This window comes from Mesocricetus auratus, unplaced genomic scaffold (genome assembly GCF_017639785.1).
Source record: "Mesocricetus auratus isolate SY011 unplaced genomic scaffold, BCM_Maur_2.0 Super-Scaffold_100015, whole genome shotgun sequence".
Classification (NCBI taxonomy): domain Eukaryota; kingdom Metazoa; phylum Chordata; class Mammalia; order Rodentia; family Cricetidae; genus Mesocricetus; species Mesocricetus auratus.
The window spans coordinates 38479651-38504035 of NW_024429198.1; the positions used below are offsets into that span (position 1 = coordinate 38479651).

The following is a 24385-nucleotide window of genomic DNA, read 5'->3' on the forward strand; positions in this document are numbered from 1 at the left end:
AACATAAAAGAATTGAAATTTTCTCAAAAAGAGATAAACACAATATAATTTCAATAAATACTGGAAATAACCATTACAAATAATCTGGAAATTACCCACAGTTTAACTGATGTATTTCCTGCATATTTTTGTAGTGTGTTTATTACTTTATTATTTGAGAAATTGCATCAGGACCCCAAACTGATAGCTGGGAAACCAGCATAAGACTGTTCCAGATCCCCTGAATGTGGGTGTCAGTTTTGAGGTCTGGGTAACCTATGAGGCCTCTGGTAATGGATCAGTATTTATCCCTAGTATACGAATGGACTTTGGGAACCCACTCCACATAGAGGGATACTCTCTCATTTTACACACATGGTGGATGGTCTAGACTCTGCTCCAAATGATATGACAGACTTTGAAGATCCCCCAAGGAAGGTCTCAGCCTCCCTGGGGAGCAGAAAGGAGATGGAATAGGCAGTCAGTGGGCACCAGGGGAGGAGGGGAGGGAGAGGGAACTGGGATTGACATGTAAAAGAAGCTTGTTTCTAATTTAAATTTAAAAGCAAAGACGACAATAAAAGAATATTCACACTATGATGCAGTTTTAAAATTAGGAGTATAACTCTTTAATTTAAATATTGTTTTCCCTTTCAAATGATAAATGGAATTATTTAAACCAAACAAAGGTATGGATATTCTTGACAATGAAATTTGTATGAAGAACCAGCTCCTATTTACACGGAGAGTTTCCAGATCTATGAACTGGAAATCTGGGATCTACAGCTCACACTGCACTTCTTCCATTTCTTACGGGAAAAGGCTGTGAATTTTCTTCATACATAATTTATTTTGAACGATTTATATAATGTTCAGTGAATAAAATTTAAACTGTATTGAAGGTACCTATAAATAATTCACAGTCTAGATATTTATTTGCTTTTCTGAAAGCTTTAAATTTTTTTTTATCTCAATAAAGGCAATATTGTGACTCCTATCAATCCTCAAGTGAACAAGATCTTAAATGCTTGAATATGTGATATATATGTATATATATATATGCATATATATATATTGTTCTCAGTAACACCAAGTCATATATAATAACTGAAAGGACATGTTGATTAGCAGTTTCATAATTAGGAAGCAGCAGATAAGACAAATCACATCCTTACTATTTGAAATATCAATCTGAACACTCTTAGCTGTACATTATTTACATTGCCTCATATCCAAGGTAAAATGCTCCTTTGATTCATAGGTTTAAATTTTTTAAACAAACTCATCCGATATATCTTTTTTTTTTTTTTTTTGGTTTTACGAGACAGGGTTTCTCTGTATTGTTTTGGAGGCTGTCGGTCCAGCCTGGCCTCAAACTCACAGAGATCCGCCTGCTTCTGCCTCCCGAGTGCTGGGATTAAAGGCGTGTGCCACCACTGCCCGGCCAATATATCAATTTTTACAATTTTAGCAAGGCATTGCGGTAGGCAAAGAAATAGCCATGTATTTCATAGGCATTCTTTACTTGGTAGAAAACTATTAACCAGAGCAATATACTAATCATGCTGCAGCACAAAAAATAAATGACCCAGAGACAGATATTTGGTTACAAACTTCAATCTGAAGATCAGAAAAGCAAAGCAGCTTGCCATTAGCTCTTACTCTACCTCAGACTGAAAGGTGGTACTGGCTCCACTGAACCTCAGACTGTAGTTCAGACTGCCATGCTCTCCTCAATGTGGCTGGAGAATCCTGAGATCCTAAGACTGAATGTTAGCTCCAAGACCTTGCTCCTGTCTTTGTTTTTGTTTGTTTGTTTTGTTCTGTCGAGGGTTTTTTATTATTATGGAAAGGGATTATAAAATGGGGAAAGGGGAGAGGGGAGTGGGGAAACCGGCCTCCAGAGACTGGAGCCGCATCACTCAGACATGTTTGATAGTCTTATGCCTCGAGCAGTATGGCCAACAGCTGGTAGTCTTGCAATAATAACTGATTAGGAATGGTCAATGTGACTCCAAAAATCATCCCAATGGGAGCAAGGGGGTATAGATGATGACACAGCTTCGAAGAGTAAGTCAGAGAAGTTAGACCAAAGGGTCTGCAATTCCTAGTGTCTAAGGAATTCGGAGAGGACTGATTTCAAGATAGGCAGAGGCCACCCAATGAGTCTGCACTCAAAGTGTGGGGGCCAAGGACTCTGATGCCAGGAGAGACACAGTCGCCTGGTACCAGGTCTTTGAGAAAAGCAAGAAGGTAAGGAAAGGACTTTGCTCTAGAATGGAAGTCTTGCATCCAGGGGAATTGTCAGTAGTGGATAACCCCACGAGAGACCCAATTGTTGGTATTGAATGGAAGGAAGCATATTTGTTGCAGGTGGAAGAGAGAAGATGCTCCCTGATGCTGGGATTAAAGGCATGCGATCCCAGGTGTTGGGATCAATGGCATGAGCTCTGTTATTCTTCATTCTTGTGCAGGTCATGGTGGCCTTGAACTAACAGAGATTCATCTACCTCTTACTCCTGAGTCCTGGGATTAAAGGTCTGAACCACCAGTGCCTGATCTCTATAGCATGAGGCTGACTTTTCTTTCTTAATCCTCAGGCAAGCAAGTTTTAATGAAGCATAAATAATACATCAGCACATCATGCTTTACACACATGCACAGTTTTCAGTCACTCTAATCTATTTGTAGAAAATGCCTTAATATTTTGTGTACAAATTTTGACAACAATTATTACTTGTGTAGCAGAGCATATCTGTTCTACAAAGGCATTAGTAACTTAAATTTACTCCCAAACTGAAAAGCAAACTTTTGCAACAATACATCATATCATTAAATTAAGCATTATAACAGATTCACATACCTCTAAACAAGTCTCTAATCTCACAAAGCATTAAGCGCAGTACTTTCAAAATGACTGCCCACAGGTTCTTTGTTTTTTATAGCTTCTCCAGATAATATTCCATGTGTTTTAATCTTTATACAAGGAACCTGGAGTAGCTCTCAGCTGTGGGAAATAAACACTGATTACTGGGAAAGCCATAGCAGGGAGCAGGTGGAACCATTGGGTCTGAGATTGTGAATGCCTTAAAATTTTTTTTATATCGTTATTTTTGTGTTTGAATGAGTTAGTGCTTTGGTGAGTTTATGTTTACTAAATGCACACAGGGACATATGGGGCCAAACAATGAAAAAGATGCCTGGAACTGGAGTTACATGTAGATGTAAACCACCATGTTGGTGATGGAAAGTGAATCCAGGTCCTATGAAAGAGTTATCAGCATTCTTAATCACTTAACCATCTCTTCATTCCCTCATCTTTACTACTTATTTTCATAATTCAACAACATAAAATGTATTAGATACATGAAAATACCCTTAGTTACCTTACACAAATGTTTTCCTGACCATATTAAAAAGCACAGCATATATAGTACAGAAACTAATTTCCCTAAATATATAAAATATTTGTTTCTGAATTTTCTAAAGTTTGTTGCAGTTGTAGTTTTAGATAATATTGATCATTAATAAGCCTTGAATGACTGATTTCAAACATCTCATATATACCATATTTATATATTCACTTTCCTAGACTATTACTGCAAAAGAGAATTAAATTTTTTACTGAGAAAATTAGCACAAAATTAAATGAGGTATACACTGATGATAAAGATGAAGAAATGTTCCAGAAAATGTTTCTTTGAGCTGTAATTCACAGTGTAGTATTTCTGCAGACTAAGTAGATATTTACTGTAATAATGATATAAATCATGTTTTCTGCTATCAACATCACGTTAGACATTTTTATTTGATCTCATTGCTCCTCACATGTCTTCATAATTCTCTATTCACGTTTCATATCACTTTGAAGTTGTAATTTTAGGACCCATTACCTAAATGTGCATTGTATTCTGGAAATTAGTCATTACGTTATTACTAGGCTGTGTAAATCACATACATATTATATATACTAGAGACAGCCCTCCCCTCTCTGTGTGTGTGTGTGTGTGTGTGCTTGAGAGGATGAAAAAAATGTTCATTCTTTTATTTTCTTGAGATTGTTGAAGATAAATTTTCTGTTGATTCTGGATTTCTGCAGCTTTTATTTTGCATATAATAAAGTGCAGTTGTGGATTTTCTTAAATATATATTTTTCTCAATAGTACCTGCCATATATTTTTAAAATATACCCGATTTGATTAATGCTTTTGTATGGTAAATCTAAATTTATGTATGGAGAATTGCTGTGTAGAGCATGCTTATGCCCAGGGAAAGTACATGAATGTTTCTAAGTTGCATGTACCGATGAGAGGGCAAACACTGTGTCCTTCTGATAAGCTGAGGCTCCAGTCACTAAGAATAATGATCACTGTGGCAACCTTTTTGAGAAACCAGTGACGTGTCTTATTAAAGGCGCATCTTGATTTCTGTCAAGTTCATAATATCAGTGACCAAGAGTATTGGATATGGGTTTCTTTCTTTGTCACACACTCCCCCCCTTTTCTTCCCTTAGCTCCTTGTGAAGGCAACACATTCTTCTGCCACAGTAACATGTGTATTAACAACACGCTTGTCTGCAATGGGCTCCAGAACTGTGTGTATCCCTGGGATGAAAATCACTGTAAAGGTAATGGAAACAGACCTATAGAATGGGGAGGAGCTGTACCTGCATCAGTTTTATGAAACAGAGGGTGTGGTTTTGTAGGCCTTTGTATATGCCTTGTAGTCAGTTTGTAAATAGTCTCCGTCTTCATTCCTCAGTGTGCCTAGAAATCTCCTCATTCATTTTGACAGTGGACTCTGCTTACATTATGGAGCACACACAAAAGGTACCTCAGGAGAACTCACAGGGCCAAAGGGAGAAGAGAGCAGCTAACAGTGGAGAGCTTCACGTCTCCATGACACCTCTGTACCCTATTACATTTCTTCTATTCCATTTTTCCCTTAGTCAAGCTTTTTCCAGTGCACTTTTGTTTTGCACATAGTCTAATGGTAAAATATTTGGAAGAATCTTTCTGTTATCAATTGAAGCCACTTCTATTTTGTTGAAAAAATATTTTCTGTCCTTTGAAATAGTTACCCTGTGGGCCAGCCCACAACCAATGTATGGTTATTTAAAGAGAGTTTGTTGGATAGATTCTGCTCCATTTTAGTTAACATGAATAAATGATTGGTTATTAAGGCCTAAAGTTAAACCCAATTCAAAGGAAGATTAACAAGGAACACGTTCCCACTTAAATTTTAGGATGATCTACAAAGGGAAGCAGAGAAACTCTGTACAGTATCCACTGACCCAATGAGGTAGTAAGAAGAGTTTGTCCAATAGAAACTATATAGATTATTTGACACTTTTTTTCTGGTGCTATGTTCACTTTTCTGGATTATTTTTCCCAGAATTTTTATTTCTCCATCATCAGCTTTGCAGATAGAGCTTTGTGGTTTTACTTTCAACTTCCCTAAAATAGAGCTGATGTTTGGGAAGTGGGGAGGGTTGTTGCTTAAATGACATGGATGATTACTCTTCCTGAGGAATTCTCATACATTTTGTCTTATTTTAGGGATTTGGATTAATTCCTTTTGTACATCTGTAAGAATGACTGTTTGCAGTTATTCTTTCAAGCAGATATTCTCTCCTGAGTACAGCCTGTCTCACACGCTCACTCCTGTGATCTTTTCTCATATGTTCCCATTTGCTACCCACTAAGAGGAAAACTTCCTCGCCTTCATCAGACCCCACCCCAATTTTAGTGGTCAATTTCTATAGCAATTTTGTTTAGAGAAAATATGGGCAACTTCTCATGCTTCCATTCCAAATGTCTGCTGAGATTTCATGTTGAATTATTCTCAGTATCAAAATGCCGCAGTTCCTATAACTTCACTTTTTCCTGGCAAGCAGTAACAGAAAGGCAGGTATATTCATTTCTGGTTTGGAATTAAGAGATTCTCTTATGACTAAAAGGAGATAACCTGTTATAGTTCAGGAAATTATCACATCATTCACAAATGTCATTTTATAAGTTTTGTGCAAATTTTAGCATGTATCTGCATTTGAGCACACATACACAGATATGTATACATATATACATAAAAAGTAGGAGGCAGACAATAAGATAATTACTTTTTTGTTTGTTTTTTTTCGAGACAAGGTTTCTCTGTGGCTTTGGAAAGATAGTTACTTTTATGGATTTAAAATAGAGCCCTTGGGAAAACGAAATTTTTATTCTGAAGCACTGTTGTGCCATATTTTAGGGCTGTGAGAATTGTATGCTCATCCTTTTTGTTCCAGTTTTAGATTTTCATTTTGAAGGCAATACTAATGTGTGGTGGGTTGTTTCTCCTGGTCTGTCTGCCATTGTCACTCTCTCCTACCTACAGAAAAGAGGAAAACCAGCCTGCTGGATCAGCTGACCAACACCAGTGGAACGGTCATTGGCGTGACTTCCTGCATTGTGATCATCCTCATTATCATCTCTGTCATTGTTCAGATCAAACAGCCTCGTAAAAAATATGTCCAAAGGAAGTCAGACTTTGACCAGACCGTTTTCCAGGAGGTGTTTGAGCCTCCTCACTATGAGCTATGCACCCTCAGAGGAACCGGAGCAACGGCTGACTTTGCAGATGACTTTGATAGTTATCACAAACTGCGGAGATCATCTTCCAAATGCTTTCATGACCATCACTGTGGATCCCAACTGTCCAGCGCAAAAGGCAGCCGCAGTAACCTCAGCACAAGGGACGCTTCTATCTTGGCAGAGATACCCACCCAGCCAGTCAAGCCCCTCATCCCACCTGTGAACAGAAGGAACATCCTGGTCATGAAACACAACTACTCACAAGATGCTGCAGATGCCTGTGACATCGACGAGATTGAGGAGGTGCCCACCACAAGTCACAGGCTATCCAGACATGAGAAATCCGTCCAGCGGTCAGTATCCATAGATATTTGATGGCAACCATTAACTGAAGACGGAAATGCTCCCACAGCATTGTGTTCTAGTCTGTCTTCATGCTCACCTTCCCTGTGAATGATAGTTGAAACTACAGTGTCCTCATCTCCCCTTTTTGCTCTTCCTAGTGCTAGTCTGTTCATTTTATATTCCATACATGTGCATGAAATGTACATGTGTGTGACAACACATGTACACACAAACCAAAGATATTTTGTTTATTTCTGTATACATAAAAACCATTTCTATAGAAAATAGGGCACTTCATTTATAGTAGAGATTTATGCAAATAATTTGCCTTCACGTAGTGATAGTTGTTCTCATCGATATTATACTTTAGGACAGGAAAAAATAATATTCTAAAACTGTTGCCTTACCAAGATAACTATACCATCTTATTGAATATTTTTAATTCAAAAATAAAATATTTTGCAATAGAATCTATTTATTTTGGTAAGAAAATAAAAGTATATTTTCCCCATATAATGTAATATTTAGATTACAAATATATTTTATAACATCAAATGATAAAACACTAAAAATATATTTAAATATAGAAAATATTGGGAGACATTTTATTCATCTTTTATTTATAGATATATCAACTATATGTTATATGTTAATATTTCTAAAAATGAGTAAAAATATTTGGACAGATAATTTGGATTTAGTAATGGTTTCTTTTTGAAATTTCAACAAGTAGTTGAATTATGCTGTGTTATTTCATGTTGCCTATAATATATTTAACTCTATAGTTATAAATTTTATTGGTAGAACATAAAATATCTAAGTTGATTTAATATGTTCTTGCATGCTGATGAAATACCACTATTTTATTGCTTTATTAAATTTAGGGATGCTTTTAAAGTAAATATATGTATTTATATTTTGTGCAAATATTACTTTATTGAATGAAATAGCCATAACATTCCAGGTTCTGCCTCATTGGGTCTCTAAGCAAACATGAATCTGAATACAACACAACTAGGGTCTAAAACGAAAAGTCAAGGTAAGCCAATGCTCTTTGTCATGTTCTATTTTGTTCTGTTTTGTTGCAGCTGTCTTATAGTATTTCAAAGAATGTGTTATTTATTCATTATTTTTAAGCTATGTATTTCATGGCATTTCATATTTAGAAGTATAATGGATGTGATGATAATGGAGTGATTATTCTTAAGATACATAGTTTTATATCACATTTTAATATTCTTCCATTAAACATTGTTCAACAACAAAGTAAGCAAGTATTTGCATTGTAAGACAAAGATAATAATAGTAATGAACTTTCTTCCAAAGACTGGCTCAGCAAACCCAAGTTTTTTTTTAATTATTAAGCAATATTCACTCTTAAAGCAACTGAATTGAATGCATTTGACTTGCAATTACTGACATAATTTGGGTACATTCTATTTAAATGCAACACCAAGTATTTGGTGGTATTTATACAATTTGTGTGGTATTATTTTTGCATGAATGATTAATTTTTCTCATTAAAATTAATTGTGGCATGTTGATGAAATTTTATAAAATAAAATTTGAGTGTTTTATGTTTTAAAGGCCTCATAGCCTTTAGTTGTCCACATGTGCATCTTCAAAGGCTTTACATCTTCACTTGGCAGTCTGAATATACTTTACTCTAACTCATCTCCAATTAAATTTGCTTCACAGCTAATCTCCTCAAAACTCTTCGAGCCTATCAACCGTTCTTGAATTAGGAGAACGCATCCCATGCTCTGTATGACCTTAATAAGCTGGTGTGTTTGTTGCATCTTTTTCATTGGGAGAAAAATGTTTTAACTGTGCTTTATTTTCAGAGAACATTTATACAAACATGGGGACTGTGAAAAGAGAATTCTGTAGTGAATTGTGAAAAGTGGACATATTTCTAAATTCATTCCACTGCCTTTACCCAAACTTAAGAGTTACTACAGACATGCGTTATTCCTTCGGCAAGACATCCCAGCTGCTGAGCAATGATGTGTCCATTTCCCTAATTTGGTTGCTGATCACCAAGTGCTCCTTAGGTTTTAAATACATTCTGAGATTTACGGAAACTTGAAGAAGAAATTAGTTCCTGATTAAGACTACCCCAGCTTTACTTTTACCTTCAGTCTCACTCCCATTTGTATGTTGTTCATGTCTTTGTTACATGATTGTACCTGTGTGATCTGTGAGAAAAAAAAAGCAAAAACAACATTTTGGTGACCCCTGTGTTACATGTACATTGTTTTCGTTACATAGACTACTTGAGAATAGTGCGTTCCTGCGTGATTTTGAACATGCTGCCATGAAAAATGGAAATGTGGATCATGGAAACACCAGCTAGAGGTTCATTGGACTGTACACACCTACTTTTTCACTATAATTAAGTGCAGTAAAAATAATGAGTAAAATCTAGATTGCAATAAGATAAATATCTCCCCCTTCCCTCTGTCTTTCTCTCTTTTTCTCTCCCCCTTACCACCTCTATGTACCCCTGATTTCCTTTCTTGTTTTCATCAAGGAAAGATACTGAGTTTCATAAATGCCTTTTTGAAATCAGGTATTTGCCATTCACACCCTACAACAGAATTTTGTTTGATTAAGCACTTAGCAATATGACTGAATTGACAATTTGAGAAAATTCCCTGCATGTCAGTACTGGATATTTAGGTTGGAAAAAAATGTCGTCTTTACTAGACACATTGTAAAAAGCATGCATTCTCAAATATTGCTGTTACTCTTCCATTTCTTTGTGCCATTGCTTGCTACTTGTAACTTTTATATAAATATATATACATAATGTATAATAATTTCCTAATTTGAGTTAAGAGAAATGCTTTTTCTGTTGTGATAAAATGCAGAGTTACATGAGCACATGAATTATTAATAACAACTCTTCCTACACTCTAGATTACAAAATGTCATTTAATATTGAGGCTTCCCTAAATATTTGATTTCTAGCATCTTATGAATATATGCCTTTTGTATTAAGAGTCTTTCTAAGTCAGTTCTTTAAAATCATACACTGTTTTATGACTACACTACACCATTCTGAGTCACCAATACACACATGGGTCTAGATGCTTAACGGGTACAATGAATTTCATACAGAAAAACTAAAACTCATCATACACATAAGTCCCATTGAATTATATGCGCCCCTATAAACGCTGAATGGATTCCTTTGCTAATAAAGGATTTGTAGTCTTCCAAAATTAATTTTGAAAAAACAATTACAGTAAATCTGCTTACTCTCTTCAAAATAACAAGAATCTCAAGAATAAAATAATTGGGACCTTCAAACAGCAAAGAAATCTGGTCAACTACAACTTCTGCCATCAGCTGGAGCAGCCTTTATAGCCTCGATGGATATTCCTTATCAGGTCCCTTTTATCAGGCCAATCTCTCATGTGTTAAAATATAAATTAAAGAAAATACCAAGTAAATGGAGATAAAGTAAATTGTGATAGGAAAACTAAAGAATTACAGCAATTCTTGAATATGGGAAACATGATCAACATGTCTTGTGGAGTTCTTGCCACACAAGGATATATGTGGCAAGTAGGTTTGATGGTCTTCCTGTAATCTCAGCTCTGTTAAGACAGAGAAGGGTATTGCCAGGTCAAATAGTCTAACTCAGTGGTTCTCCACCGGTGCACCACAACCCCTATGACAGTTGAACAAACAATAGCAAAATGACAGTTATGAAGTAGCAACAAATCTAATTTTATGGATGGGGTAGTCACCACAACATAAACAGCTGTATTAGAGGGTCGCAAGGGGGTGTTAGAAACACTAATCTAACTAAACCAGCTGAACGGAAGAGGTCTAGGTTGAGCCAGAGACCCTTTCGAGGTAAACACAGCAAAGATTGAGTGAGGGAAGACACTCACTGTCAACCTCTGGCCTCAGAACACATGCACGCACACATACATGCATGTGCATATACCCCCAAACACATGCACACAAATATCATATGAAGCTACATGTACAAAGATGAAATAATATTAAAAGGATCATTTCTTTGAATTGAGTTGACAAATTGTTCAATAAGAAAATGTACTGACACAATGAATGCTGTATTTCTTTAACATGATGAATATTTTGCAAATATCACTAATGATAAAATTCACCTTTTCCTGCTTGGATAGTCAATTTATTTGTTACCATATCTAATCTTGTGTTCATTAGTTCAAATTTGGCACTCCAAGATTATCATTAAAATCAGTTACCCTATTTTGTACTGTTTAATGTCTCTAGGAATTCTCAGTGGACAGTATTATTTTTGAATGGATAATATCACACTTGATATATATGTCATGGTGTGTTTCATATACAACAATGAAGACAGGAAGACAAATTAAATGGGTAAATCGCCATGCTCCTGCCTTGTAGATTTGCAAATTTTCCAGTTCTTTTAATATCTAAAAATGCTACTGATCTGCTTATTTTATGCTTAAGTGCATTTAATACCTCAAATCCACTAAACTCAAAACTGAATTAAATATAATAATAAGGATGGGTGACTAACATATTTAATATATAATGTTTCATGGGAACATAACTTCTCTTGAATGAGACCTCCTTTTGGATGATAATCACATGCCCTACAGGTATTGACTGTTCAAGAAAGGAGTCCTGGAAGCCTGTGATTGTCCCCATCAGAGATTCTAAGTTCCGAATCTTGGAGTGAGAGAATCCAGAAAATCTACCAAGTATATTTTGGATCTCCCTGCCGGTGCCTTTATAAAAACCAATTCAATATTCTGATTTGTCAATTTATTTAAAAATACTTATTAAATAGATAACTATATGAAACTTTACAGCTTGCATATCAACCTTCAAAATGGGTGATACTTGTAGCAGAAGAAAGGAGTGGTTTAAAACTATGAAATTTAACAGTTAACAGCATTTTATTCATGGTTATTTTAAATAAACTCACAAAAGAGATATCCTAATACAACGAGATATTTTCAAATACATCACGTTGTAAATTTGGTGAAACTGCTGGTTTTGATGTGTCTGTATTCACCTTTTAGAAGTTTGACAGCCTTTCATTTTCATGCAGAATACCAATAAAGACCCAAGTTAAGCTTTTCATTTCTCTCCAAGTGCAGAGCTACTGCTTAACACAGGTTAATGTTCTGACTTTTTCTGCACCTGTTTTTATACACATGCAGATTTTAGGCATAATCTCACAAAATAGATATGCTATTTGATTTTTCACAGCTTCTTTTAGCCAGATAATTAAAACGTGCAGTAAGGATAACTGGAGATCAAAGTCATTAGGTCTGTAAATGAGAATGAACCCTGTCCTGGAGATGATGAATATTTTATCTAATTTTTGTCCTATTAAAAATGTTTCAGAGCATTCAACAGATTAAAAATTCTTCTTCTCAACACTTTAAGTTTGGCGTTTGACATCACATGAATATCTCTTAAGTTTTGTTTTAGTCTTTTCTCTATTATCCCATAAGAAATCAAGATTTCCTCAAGAAACACGTTTTGCTTCTTTTATAGTTAAATCAAGAATAGATTGAACTCACAATATTAAAATAAAATGAAATAATGTGATCTTGAGTCTCATCAGCTTTGTAAAGCAACAGCAAACAATGAAGAGGTGTTTGTTAGTGAAACCATCTTAAATTGTATTATAGCAGTTCCCAACAATGGAAAGGAGTGAAATAAAATAATTATTTAAAATTGATTTGTTTCCTAAATGGATACAATGTGAACAGTGAGTTTCTTCCCTGTCTGATGAGCAGAAGAGTTCCTTGCTATCCCTAGTTTCCTCAATTAAGCCATTTCTATTTATCACATCATGATGAGAAAGATGCAGCCAAGAAATAATTAGATAGGTAAAAGAATAAAATAAATAGAACTTGAGTTAATTACTAGTTTCTTATCTCTTTAGTTAACATTTCTTATATCCCTTTTTAAAAATCGGAGAAATTAAACTGCATGGCCCAAAGAAAGGGATGTTTGTCTTTTATCATTAATCTAATGCAACAAATCCCAAGAATTATGATTATTCATTTTGTAATGAATTCATATTGTACTAAAATTCTTTTAATTAAATTAATTATCTGAGTACATACAACAGTGCAGCAAAGTCAAAAAATATAAGTAACTAATGTCAAACACATAATTCTGTATTTTCCTTGTGGTACCAGACTATGTGCTTTCCGGTGTTTTCTTAAAGATAGAAGCTCTGCTAACACACCTTCATTTCTTTATGTTAGGAAACAAATAAATGCAACCATCATCATGCGTCTGTCATTTGCTAGAGGACTTAGAGAGGTTCCTTATTCCTGTGAACAACCAAGTCATACAGTTGCTTTTCTATTAGGTAGCCATACAATAGCACAGTCAGCACATTCTCTCTCCCCAACATACTTTCTCTTTAACTAGTGAACCATGCTATTTCCCAATTATTCGCTGAAAAAAAATTGGGGGTTTCTTTTAGTAGTCACAGACAGTCCCTTGAACAAAACTTAAAGCTGATCAGCAAGTATGATGTGTAATTGATTTAAAATAAAATATTCCTTTTATATTACATTATTAAACTTGTATTCTTTATTCACTATCTCTTGAGTTTAACTTTATACCAGCATTGCTAGATATTTTTTTGTCTGTGCAATCTGTAGGCAAAAAAAATCTTCTTCAGCACGTTGGGGATGAAGATAATTTAATGGTGGAGGCTGGTGGTAGGATGGTGATTAGACCTGTAGAAGAAACTTCTATTAGCTTTTTTTTTTAACATGTGGCCCATCTTGTAACACTAGTTAGATTTCCCTGGGTCCCTGTATTCTTTACAATATAAAATATAATTGACTGTTGAGCAAATATAGTGCAGATGGTATTGCATAGTCAAGAAACGAGACATTGAATATTAGAATAGAATTTCTACAGGGGCACCAGAGGAACTCTGTGAAGTGTAGGTTTCCTAAGCAGATGGCGAAGGGGACCATTTTCAACCAATACAGGGAGAAAGACATTTTTAGAGCAGTTAGGTAAAATACAGGCTGGAAGACCTCTTAATTGAATTGGAGGTAAGTAATGAAGGGTTACAGAAAATAAAGTTCAAAGAACAGATAGTATTGATGCTGTGGTTTCTGAACACATTAGGTGCTCCAAGAGTTTGTCTTTTGGTCAAAGACAATGATCTTAGTATATTGTGGGAAAGTATGAATGGACCTCTCTGAAGTCAGCATATTTACTGAGTAGAATGCAGAATGGCACACAGTAAATTCAATTAAAATTTGAATTAAGAAATTAAAAGTAATGGGTGGATAGAGGATCGGGAGTATGTCTTGCTGCCCTACTTATTTTCTACAATGTTATTACCATGATCATGGCTAATGAGTAAACATAGTGAGAGTCACATGACAAAGTCCCTTCTGAGTGATTTGTGTGGAATCTTTTCCTTGGTCATATGAAATGTGATTCGTGAATGAAACTGCTGCAAATAGTAAATATTGTTAGCCATTGTACTGTCCAGGAAACTGGACTAGTTTTATAACTTTTATAAGATTGTGTAAGACTGATGAGTTCAGTTCTCCTACCAAGATAACTGATGAGAGGTTTTCCAGCAATGTGCAAATACAACTCTGTTAATTAGTGTACTCCTTTGAGAGAAACTGAAACATGCCCATATTACCCCATAATTTTGTGTTTATTCATGTGTAAAATGTGGATTATAAAAGCTTCTTTTCACATGAAAGTGTGTGAATACCAAATGATCATGCACTGGAAGATATTTTTTATATCCTATGATGCATTGTAAAAAATAAACCATTTTTCTTAAATTCTGTGTAAACTTTATTTTGCAATTGATATGGCACCTACACATCTATAAAGAACACCCATGAAAAGACATTAGCATCTCTTGTCTGAATAAAACTTGGGACTTCAATTAGGTGTCACTTCCTCGAGGGCATCTTTCGTTCACCTTCATGTCAAAGTGCTGTTTATCTCCGTGAGTAGCAATGAATCCCAGAGCTCTTAAGTAACTTGTGTGCAAAGATAGAGAAGGGGGAATCCTATTTTCAACAATGGACAATTGTTTCACATATCTACAAACATAATCTGGGAGTTAAGTGTAGACTCATAGACATAGTTTTAAATTAAAATGTGGTACAATGCATTAAATTATTTTTCCAACATTACAAATTTTATTTGCAGTTCTTACTACACATGTGTTCCTTAAAATGACTATGTAAGCTTCTCAGCTTCTCCTTGTTACACAGACAAGAAGAAAGCTATTGAAAAACATGCCCACAAGAGCAACCAATGGCATGAGTGAAAAGAGGGTGCAGGCAGGAAAATAAATTGTAGTATTATTTTCCTCTTCTTTTCTAATTTGCAGTCTACAGTGGTAAAAATCATCTCTTCTATGTGAAATGTGGGTATTTATGTAAATGAGTCATTACTGACCAAAACAAGTGTCCTGATTCTGTGACCACAAGCTACATGTTTTATAGATAACAGATGAGAAGCTCCTCGTGTAGTTTCTTGTCTATAGGAATCACTTTTTTAAGGGTAAGGACATATGGTCACATTTGCAACTTATCTCCAAAGCCCCATTGCTTTGAATTACAAGGACTTGTTCAAATATATCCTTTCCCTGATGATTAGGTTAGGATCAGCTGATCAACTAGGATCTTCATTCTGAAGTAAGTAAATGGATATTGATGATACCTTGAGAACACCAAGGTCTGTTTGCTTGCTGGCTTCCTGTTCACTTCTACTCTGCATCTGCTGATTACCTTGGCTTTTCTGCTGCATGAAGCCCACGTTGAGTGACATCTTTGGAGCACTCTGTAAGTCCCTTTCCAGGTCCGTAAGTCCTGAAACACCCTCATTCTTCCCTCAAGTCAAGGACATGTAGGAGAAAGTTGACATTTCATTATCTCTGTGTGACCTTTAAACTACCTGCTTGTTTTGCCACTCAACGTATGTGATCAGTCCTACTAATCTTTTGGAACATTTAGTGCATTTTACACTTTAAAAGCTATGGGAATACAGTTAATTTTAATTGATCATCTTTGTCCTTCCCGAGGGCATTTTGAAATTCTTTCTTGAGATAATTTTATTTAATTTATGACAGCATTGCCTAGCTGAACTTCCTACAAGTGTGACGTATTTGGCAAAATTATTTTTGAGCTATTAAATGTGTACTATGAAATACTAAATTTTTATTCCTGCTTTACATGTATTCATTATGAGTACATACCCTCTTCTTTGACTAAATTAATTCTCATGTGCATTTTTAGGAACAAATTATTTATACTGAAGTAGTAATCCTGTGGAAGAGGATTATCTACATTGCTATTCCTTACAATCTACTTTAAGATGTTTCCTAACACGTGTATAGGATGTTTAGTGATTTTTCTTATTGTTTGAGAATTCCATACATTCTAATGTGTTTTGAACAAATCTTCTTCCCTTTCTTTTCCTTCAGTTTCTCCTCTACCAGTCATTGTCCTTCCCATTTCATGTGTTGTGTTTATAAATCCACTTAGTGCTACCTGTATGTGCCTGAGTGTAGGACTATGAACTGGAATGTGGGTAGCATCTCACAGTTCACATGCCTTAAAGAGCTGAATTTTATTTCTCAGGGTCCATCAATTGCCACATTGATCATCTACAGGTATGACTTGATGAGTCACTCCAACTATGCCTCATATTATGTTTGCATTGTACAGGTCTTATGCAGGCAGTCACAGTTAGTGTGAACAATGTAAACAATGGTCCTCTAATGTCCTACAAATACTATTCTTCTGCAGAAACCCACCACCTCTATCTCTTACAATATTTCTGCTCCCTCTCCCATGATGATCTGTTGGACTTGAAAGGAGAAGGTGCCATTTAAATGTTCCTTTTAGTTCTTAACTTCACTGTCTCTTAGTATCTACATGTTAGCCAATTATCAGTTCCTGTATAAACCAAATACTTCAAAATAAGTTTCTATTGTAAGGGTTTAGAGATTCATTGATCTATGTGTATAAGATAACAACATAGAGATAGATCAATTTCATCCATCTAGCAGAATAATAATCTTAAGCAATGTCGTCCCACAGGGCCAATTAATTACTTAGCAAGTCACTGGGTTTGTGCCCAATTTACATAGTCAGGCACAAGTTCCATCTTGTGAGATGGACTTTAAAAACTATCAACAGTATTTGCTTACACCTGCAGCATTCATGCCATTATCACACCTGTGTGCCTACCTTTCCAGATCACCCGATATTGTAGTTTACAAGACTAACAGCTAGGTGTGATTATTGACTAACTTTGTGCCCTGGTAGCATTCACAGAATTTTCCAGCACTGTGAAAACAAGCCAGTATTGATGAAACTTCAGGACTAGTTGTAGCATGGTTTCTCTATGTTCAGTGACTCAAGTATGTTCCCTCTTCAGAATATATTACTTATTCTTTTCCATTGTGAACTTGGCAAAATAACATATATCTTTTAATTTATGTTTCCCTGGTGGCTGATAATGTCCTCCTGTTCCCTCCTCTTCTCCTGTTCTCTTTCTCCTAACTCCCTCTCCCCTCCCCCATACTCCCAATTAGTTCAGGAGATCTTGTACCATTCCCCTTCTCTGGGTGACCATGTATGTCTCTCTTAGGATCTTTCTTTTTTCCTAACTTCTCTAGCAGTGTGCATTGTAGACTGCTACTCATTTACTCTATGTCTAGAATCCATATATGAGTGAGTACATACCATGTTTGTCTTTTTGTAGCTGGGTTACCTCACTCAGGATCGTTTCTTCTAGTTCCATCCATTTGTCTGAGAATTTCAACATTCCATTTTTTTTGTTTTATCCACTGAGTAGTACTCCATTGTGTAAATGTTCCACATTTTCTTTATCATTCTTCAGTAGAGGGGCATCTAGGTAGCTTCCAGATTCTGGCTATTTTTTTATTATTTATTGAAATTAGAAACAAGCTTGCTTAACATGCCAATCCTAGCTCCATTGTCTCCCCTCCTCTCATACCCCCCAACAGCCCCCCTGCTCCCCACCCAATCCCCACTCTGCTCACCAGGGAGGGTGAGGCCTTACATGAGGGATCTCCAAAGTCTGTAATATTATCCAGGGCAGGGCCGAGGCCCTCCCCCATGCATCCAGGCTGAGAGAATAGGCTCCCAAAGTCCATTCATGTACTAGGGATAAATACTGATTTCACTACCTGAGGCCCCATAGATTGTCAAGGCCTCCTTACTGACACCCAAATTTAGGGGGTCTGGATCAGTCCCATGCTGGCCTCTTAGCCATCAGTCTGGGGTCCATGAGCTACCCTTTTTGTAGGTCAGCTGTTTCTGTGGGTTTCACCAGCCTTGTCTTGACTCCTTTGCTCATCACTCCTTCTTCTCTGCAACTGGGTTCCAGGAGTTCAATTGAGTGTTTAGCTGTGAGTGTCAGACTCTGCTTCCACCAGCCACTGGATGACGGCTCTAGGATGGGATATAAGAAAGTTGTCACTATCATATCGGGGAAGGGCATTTAAGGTAGTCTCTCCAATATTGCTTAGATTCCTTATAGGTCACTGAAAACCTCACTAGTGCCAGATCTCTCATCAAAATTATAATGACTCCCTCTATTATGGTATCTGTCATCCTGCTCTCCTCTATTCTTCCCCTGACTCGAACTTCCTGCTCCTCCATGTCCTTCTCTCCCCTCCTCCACTCCCCCTATCTGCCAGCTCCCTCTCCCCTCCCCCCATTCTCCCCATCTGCTCATGAGATTCTGTCCCATTCCCCTTCTCCAGGGTACCATGCATGCATATCTCTCTTAGGGTACTCCCTCTTTCCCAAACTCTGGCAGTGGTATTGCAGGCTGGCACTCCCCTGCTCCATGTCTAAAATCCATATATGAGTAAGCACATACCATGTTTGCTTTTTGTGACTCGGTTACCTCAGTCAGAATGGTTTCTTCTAGTGCCATCCATTTGCCTGCAAATTTCAAGATTACACTGATATTTTTTCCACTGAGTAGTACTACATTGTGTATATGTACCACATTTTCTCTATCCACTCTTCAGTTGAGTGGCATCTAGGTTGCTTCCAGGTTCTGGCTATTACAAATTATGCTGCTATGAGCATAGTTGAACAGATGTCATTGTTGTATGAATGTGCATCTTTGGGGTATATGCCTAAAATGGAATTGCTGGATCTTATTGTAGATTATTCCTATTTTCCTAAGGAACTGCCATACTGATTTCCTAAGTAGATGTATGAGTTTGCACTCCCACCAGCAGTGGAGGAGTGTTTCCCTTTCTCCATATCCTCCATATCCTCTCCAGCATAAACTGTCATTGGTGCTTTTTATTTTAGCCATTCTGACAGGAGCAAGATGTTATCTCAGAGTTGTTTTGATTTGCATTTCCTTGATGACTAAGGATGTTGAGCAGTTTGTTAAGTGTCTTACAGCCAGTTTAGATTCCTCTATTGAGAATTCTCTATTTAGTTCTGTACCCCACTTTTTAATTGGATTATTTGGTGTTTGGGTTACTGGCTTCTTGTGTTCTTTGTATATTTTGGAAATCAGCCCTCTGTCAGATGTGGGCTAGTGAATATCTTTCCCATTGTGTGGGCTGCCATTTGTCTTGTTGACTGTGTCCTTTGTCTTAAAGAAGCTTCTCAGTTTCAGGAGGTCCCATTTATTAATTGTCCATCTCAGTGTCTGTGCTAATGGAGTTGTGCTCAGGAAGCTGTCTCCTGTACTAATTCTTTCAAGGGTACCTCCCAATTTCTCTTCTAAGAGGTTCCATGTGGCTGAATTTATGTTGAGGTCTTTGATCTATTTGGACTTATGTTTTGTGCATGGTTATAGATATGGATCTATCTGCAATCTTCTACATGCTAGCTTCATTTGTTGAAGATGCTTTGTTTTTCCATTGTATAATTTTAGCTTCTTTGTCAAAAGAAGGTGTTCATAGGTGTGTGGGTCCATATCAGTGTTTTCAATTCAATTCCATTTGATCTACTTGTCTATTTTTGTGCCAATACCAAGCTGTTTTCAAGACTATGGCTCTGTAATAGAACTTGAAGCCAAGGATCATGATGCCTCCAGAAGTTCCTTTATTGTACATGGTTGTTTTGGCTATCCTTGGTGTTTTGTTTTTCCGTATAATGTTGAATATTGTTCTTTCAAGGTCTGTGAAAATTGTGCTGGAATTTTAATGGGCATTGCAATGAAACTGTACATTGTGTTTTTGACAAGATTGTCATTTTCACTCTGTTGATCCTACCTATCCAAGCACATGGGAGATCTTTCCATTTTCTGGTATCTTCCTTCCTTTCTTTCTTTAAAGACTCAAAATTCTTGATTCATGTCTTTCATTTGTTTGGTTAGTGTTACCCCAAAGGTATTTTTTGTTGTTTGTGACGATTGCAAAGGGTGGTATTTCTCTGATTTCTTTCTCAGCCCATTTATCGTCTGTATATAGTAGGACTACTGATTTTTTTAGTTAATGTTTTATCCTGCTATTTGGCTGAAGGTGTTTATCAGCTGTAGGAGTTCCCTGGTAGAGTTTTTGGGGTCACTTATGTAAATTATCATATCATCTGCAAATAGAGAAAGTTTGACTTCTTCCTTTCCAATTTGTATGCCCCTGTTCTCCTTTTGTTGTCTTATTACTCTAACTAGAATAATATTGAAGAGACATGGAGAGAGTGTACAGCTTTGCCTTTTCCTTATTTTAGAAGAATCCTATGGCATTTCTCTCCATTTAGTTCAATGTTGGCTGTTGGTTTGCTGTATATTGCTTTTATTATGCGCAGGTATGTTCCTGTAATTGAAGCTGTGTAAAAAGAGTTTGGCAACGAACCTTCTGCTTCTATTGTGTGGAATATTTTGAGAAGAACTGTTATTAGCTCTTATTTGAATTTCTGGAAGAATTCTGCACTGAAGCCATCTTGCCCTGTGCTTTTTTTGGTTGGGAGATGTTTGATGACAGCTTTTATTTCATTAGTGGTTATAGGTCTATTTACATTGCTTATGTGTTCTTGATTTAATTTTGGTAAGTGAAATCTATAAAGAAAGTTGTCCATTTCCTTCAAATTTTCGAATTTTGTGGACAACAGCTTTTTCAAGTTTGACCTGATGATTCTCTGGATTTCCTCAGCGACAGTTTTTATGTTCCTTTTTCATTTTTTATTTTGTTAATTTGTATGTTCTCTAGCTGCCTTTTGGTAAGTTTGGATAAAGTTTTGTCTATCTTGTTGATTTTCTTAAAGCATCACCTCTTTGTTACATTGATTCTTTGTATTGTTTTCCTAGTTTCTACTTTATTGTTTTCAGCCCTCAATTTGATTATTTCCTGGCATCTACTCCCTTGGGGTGACTTTACTTCTTATTGTTCTAAAGCATTAAATTGTGCTGTTAATTCTCTAATGTGACTACTCTCCAGTTTCTTCATATGGGCACTTAGTGCTATGAACTTTCTTCTTAGCAGTGCTTTCCCAGTGTCCCATGTGTTTGGGTATGTTGTGAATTCATTATCATTGAAGTCTTTAATTGTTTTTTTTTATTTCTACCTTAACCCAGGAATGGGGCAATTGCTCATTGTTCAATTTCCATGAGTTTTTAGGGTTTCTTCAGTCTGTGTTGTTGTTGAACTGTAAATTGACAGCTTGGTGGTCTGAGAAGATACAGGGGGTTATTCCCACTTTTTGTGCATTTTGAGATTTGCTATTGCCAAGTATGTGTTCATTTTTTAGAAGGTTAGAAGGTTAGAAGGTTCCATGTGGTGCTGTGAGTTATTCCTCTTCTTGGTGTTAAGTTTATGTTTTTGTTTTGATTTTTAGTTCTTTGTAATTCTACGTACTAACCCTCTGTCAGACACATGGCTGTTTTTTTTTTTTTTTTGCCATCCAGCAGACCACCTACTCACTCAAATAATGGTGTCCTGTGCTGTACAAAAGTGCTTCACTTTAAATCTTACTCTTCTCGACAAATGAAGTTCATTTAAAATTTGTTACTCAGTAGGAGCCTGTAGTTGCCTTCAATGGCAGCCAAGAGAAGCTTCTCAAGTCTGTTAGAAGTTACAAAGTCTGTCCCAGGAGGATTAATAGCTTTGACTTGAACTAATCAACCACAGAGCTTGAAAATCTTAGAAATACATAACCTCAATTTTTAGCAGGAACCAAACTTAAATCTAATCACCTGGTGATAAGATTTTTAATCTATTTAGAGTCAACCATCATTGAACTTTTATCTTAAGCAAACAGGCAACTGGATGAGGCTGATAGAATTGAATGATTTTTTACTCAGTCTGTGGTCTGTTTAAAATTGTGATTTCCCACAGCCTGAAAATATATAGGGGAAAGATTAACTTTTTTAGCTTACTCATATAAAATCACAGCTTTTTAAAATCAAGTTTATTTTATACAAAACCATTTTCAGTGTTTTTTTTTAGTTGAGAAGAGAACACATTTTATTCCAACACATCTGAAAAATCATTGTAAATTGCATCCTTTGAAATTGACAGCCGTGCTATAAGGTTGATATTTTAATTTTAGGATTAAAGAATGTAGGCATGCACATTGAATAAAAACACAGGCTTGACCAATGGAGTGTACAAGCAAAGATAAGATCCTCTAATGATGGATGGTAGGAGAACTGAGAGCTGAATATTGTGGACTTTCATGCCTTTATGATCCCAGTCTACCCATGATGTATAAAATATGCAGCCACATATTAAAGGTAACAAAAATCATCTAGCATAAAACTGTCCAAAAATAACCTAATTAATAAAATGTGTGAGTATTTCGTTGAGAATGGTTTGCTCAACAGGCAGGCAGAGGTAGGGCAAACATGGTGGGAACTGCTTTGAGATCTTAAACTTGATCAGAGATCTTCCAGGCAACCAGCAGAGGTAGGAGATGAGCAAGTTGGAAGTCTCCAGGATATGGAGAGAGATGGTGTCTAGAGGGTTGGAAGGGTGTGTGTGTGTGTGTGTGTGTGTGTAGTGTGTGTGTGTGTGTGTGTGTGTGTGTGTGTAGTGTCACATACATCAATGCATCATATTAGTAGAATGTGATTTTAATATCTCTACGTAGCAGCACAGCTAATTTCTATGTCTGTCTCTTACCACATTTCTCTGCCCCTTACCCTTTCTGTGTTGACATACTTTTTTAGTATTGATAGCATTTTTTCATGGGACAGAAGTTGAAATTTGATGAATGCCCCAGACATGACCTTGCAGTTTCTGTGTCTGTGACAACCCATGTGATATATAATTTTCAGTGTTTCTAAGACTAATTTAAATCCTTCTTAACACTAACATGTATATAATTCCCATTTTCTTAGTAATTTCAGCAAATGTAGCTAATTCTGAGGGCACAAAAGGAAACAAATAATCATTGCTTTTGAAATATAGACAAATAGACCCACATTGGTATATAAAACATATTATTAGAAGTTATTTCTGTAAAATGCCCAGCTCCAATTACTTTACAGGTATGTGGTCATTTCTTGTGAAAAAAAATCAATTATCAACTTTAATATATGAATTATCAATTTCGCTTTTCAAGTGAAAAACTTAAGCTCAAAACAGTATAGCCAACCCTCCTGGTGTCATAGACCTCATAGAATCTAATGCTATGTTTTAACTTTTAAAATGTGCATATAGAAAGTGTAGAGTTAACTATTACTGAATCGTTTCTCTTTGCATTTCCATTCTTTGTCAGAATGGAAAAGAAGCCAAAAGTTAGGCCCTGATTATAGGCTGGGTAAGTGCAGAGAAACAGTTGTGTTGAGGAATCAATGAAAGACCAAAATATTTTTTAACTGATAATAGAATTTTATCCATCCTAAATATTCTATTTACAGCTTCCCCTTCACTGACTCCTCCCACTTCCTCCCTACTTCCCATCCCGTCTCAATCTACAACCATTCTATATCTCCATAAAAAAAGAACAGGCCTCTAAGGTATAATAATATAACATAAAACAAACAAAACAACCACATCTGAATATGACAAAACAAACAAGAAAAATAGCCAAAGAAAAAGCACAAAACTCAAATATAGAAGCTTCCACAATATATTAAGTTTCCATATGAGCTCTCAAATGGCCCATAGGTTAAGACATCCTTCCTGAATTTCCTCCCTCACACACTCTCGACCCTCATCCTGCCAAGCTGATACTCAAATTCCAGTACAACTCCTAATCCATCCATAGACATTGTTCTATTTCCCCTTCCTAAAGAGATCAATCACTGCCCACAGTTCTTTACTGTATATCTAACCTCTGTGGTTATACAGATTGTAGCTTGATTATCCTTGTAACATCCACGTATGAACAAATACATACCATATTTTTCTTTCTGGGTATGGATTACATCACTCAGAAATATTTTTTCTTCTAATTTTATCTATTTACCTGTGAATCTTATAATATTATTTCTAAGCAAATTCCATTGTGTAAGTTGACATTTTGTTTATCCATCTATCTGTCGATGGACAT

At 36.1% G+C, this 24385-nt stretch overlaps 1 protein-coding gene across 3 annotated transcripts in view; it reads left to right on the top strand.

Moving 5' to 3' along the window:
• Neto1 (neuropilin and tolloid like 1) overlaps positions 1-14716 on the top strand; it is a 113935-nt gene extending 99219 nt beyond the window's left edge. Inside the window, exons 8-11 of one of the 3 annotated variants that reach the window (XM_013124683.3) lie at positions 4493-4606; positions 6355-6904; positions 7861-7935; positions 8595-14716. In XM_013124683.3, the coding sequence (XP_012980137.1) occupies positions 4493-4606; positions 6355-6904; positions 7861-7921 (725 nt within the window). In that variant the 3' untranslated portion in view covers positions 7922-7935; positions 8595-14716. The remainder of the gene's footprint in view (positions 1-4492; positions 4607-6354; positions 6905-7860; positions 7936-8594) is intronic. The other 2 variants (XM_005065391.4, XM_013124685.3) reach the window with 2 other exon arrangements.
• Positions 14717-24385: the final 9669 nt, after the last annotated feature.